Here is a 543-nt window from a genome sequence, read left to right as displayed (position 1 = left end):
GTGCTTTGCTGGAGGTGGGGCGGGGTGACTGCTCGCAGCTACACAGTACGGAGACGTGGGTGCCAGAGTCCTTCTGTTGCAGGGGGTGATCACAGAGCAACGCCAAGCGCTTGGCTACCTGCTGCAGCAGCTGCTCAAAGAGAAGAAGCAAAGGGAAGAAGAACTGCGACAAATACTGGTAACAAAGGCCCCTAATGGGGTGCTGTAGATGAGGAAGCACATGGGCTGGCTGCAGGAAGAGAGTCCATGGGCCAGGACAGGGATAGAGGGGAGCAGAGGAGGCCTCAGAGGGGTTGCGTCCAGATCCAGAGACTGATTTAACTTCAGAAAGTGCTGATGTGTGCTCGCGGGGACACGCTTAGTGCCAGTCCCTGGTGCAGCATGAGGCAGCATCATCATCGATCTCCCCTGTCCGGAACGGGAGCTGTAGGGAGGGATGAGCACAGTCCCACAAGATCCCTGTGCGTGGTCTTGCAATCCTGGACCAGCAGACTCGGTGACCGGAGGGATGCACAACTCTAGACTGGGTGTGGGGATCAAAGT

General features: G+C 57.5%; 1 protein-coding gene across 1 annotated transcript in view; it reads left to right on the top strand.

Moving 5' to 3' along the window:
- The window catches only part of LRSAM1 (leucine rich repeat and sterile alpha motif containing 1), a gene marked incomplete at its 3' end in the record, with an annotated part of 20,780 nt that overhangs the window by 18,401 nt on the left and 1,836 nt on the right, over window positions 1–543 (top strand). Inside the window, exon 19 of the mRNA XM_010153699.1 lies at window positions 83–178. Coding sequence (XP_010152001.1) covers window positions 83–178 — 96 coding nt within the window. The remainder of the gene's footprint in view (window positions 1–82; window positions 179–543) is intronic.

Source organism: Eurypyga helias, unplaced genomic scaffold (genome assembly GCF_000690775.1).
Source record: "Eurypyga helias isolate BGI_N326 unplaced genomic scaffold, ASM69077v1 scaffold34316, whole genome shotgun sequence".
Lineage (NCBI taxonomy): Eukaryota > Metazoa > Chordata > Aves > Eurypygiformes > Eurypygidae > Eurypyga > Eurypyga helias.
This window is presented reverse-complemented; position numbering and strand designations above follow the sequence as displayed.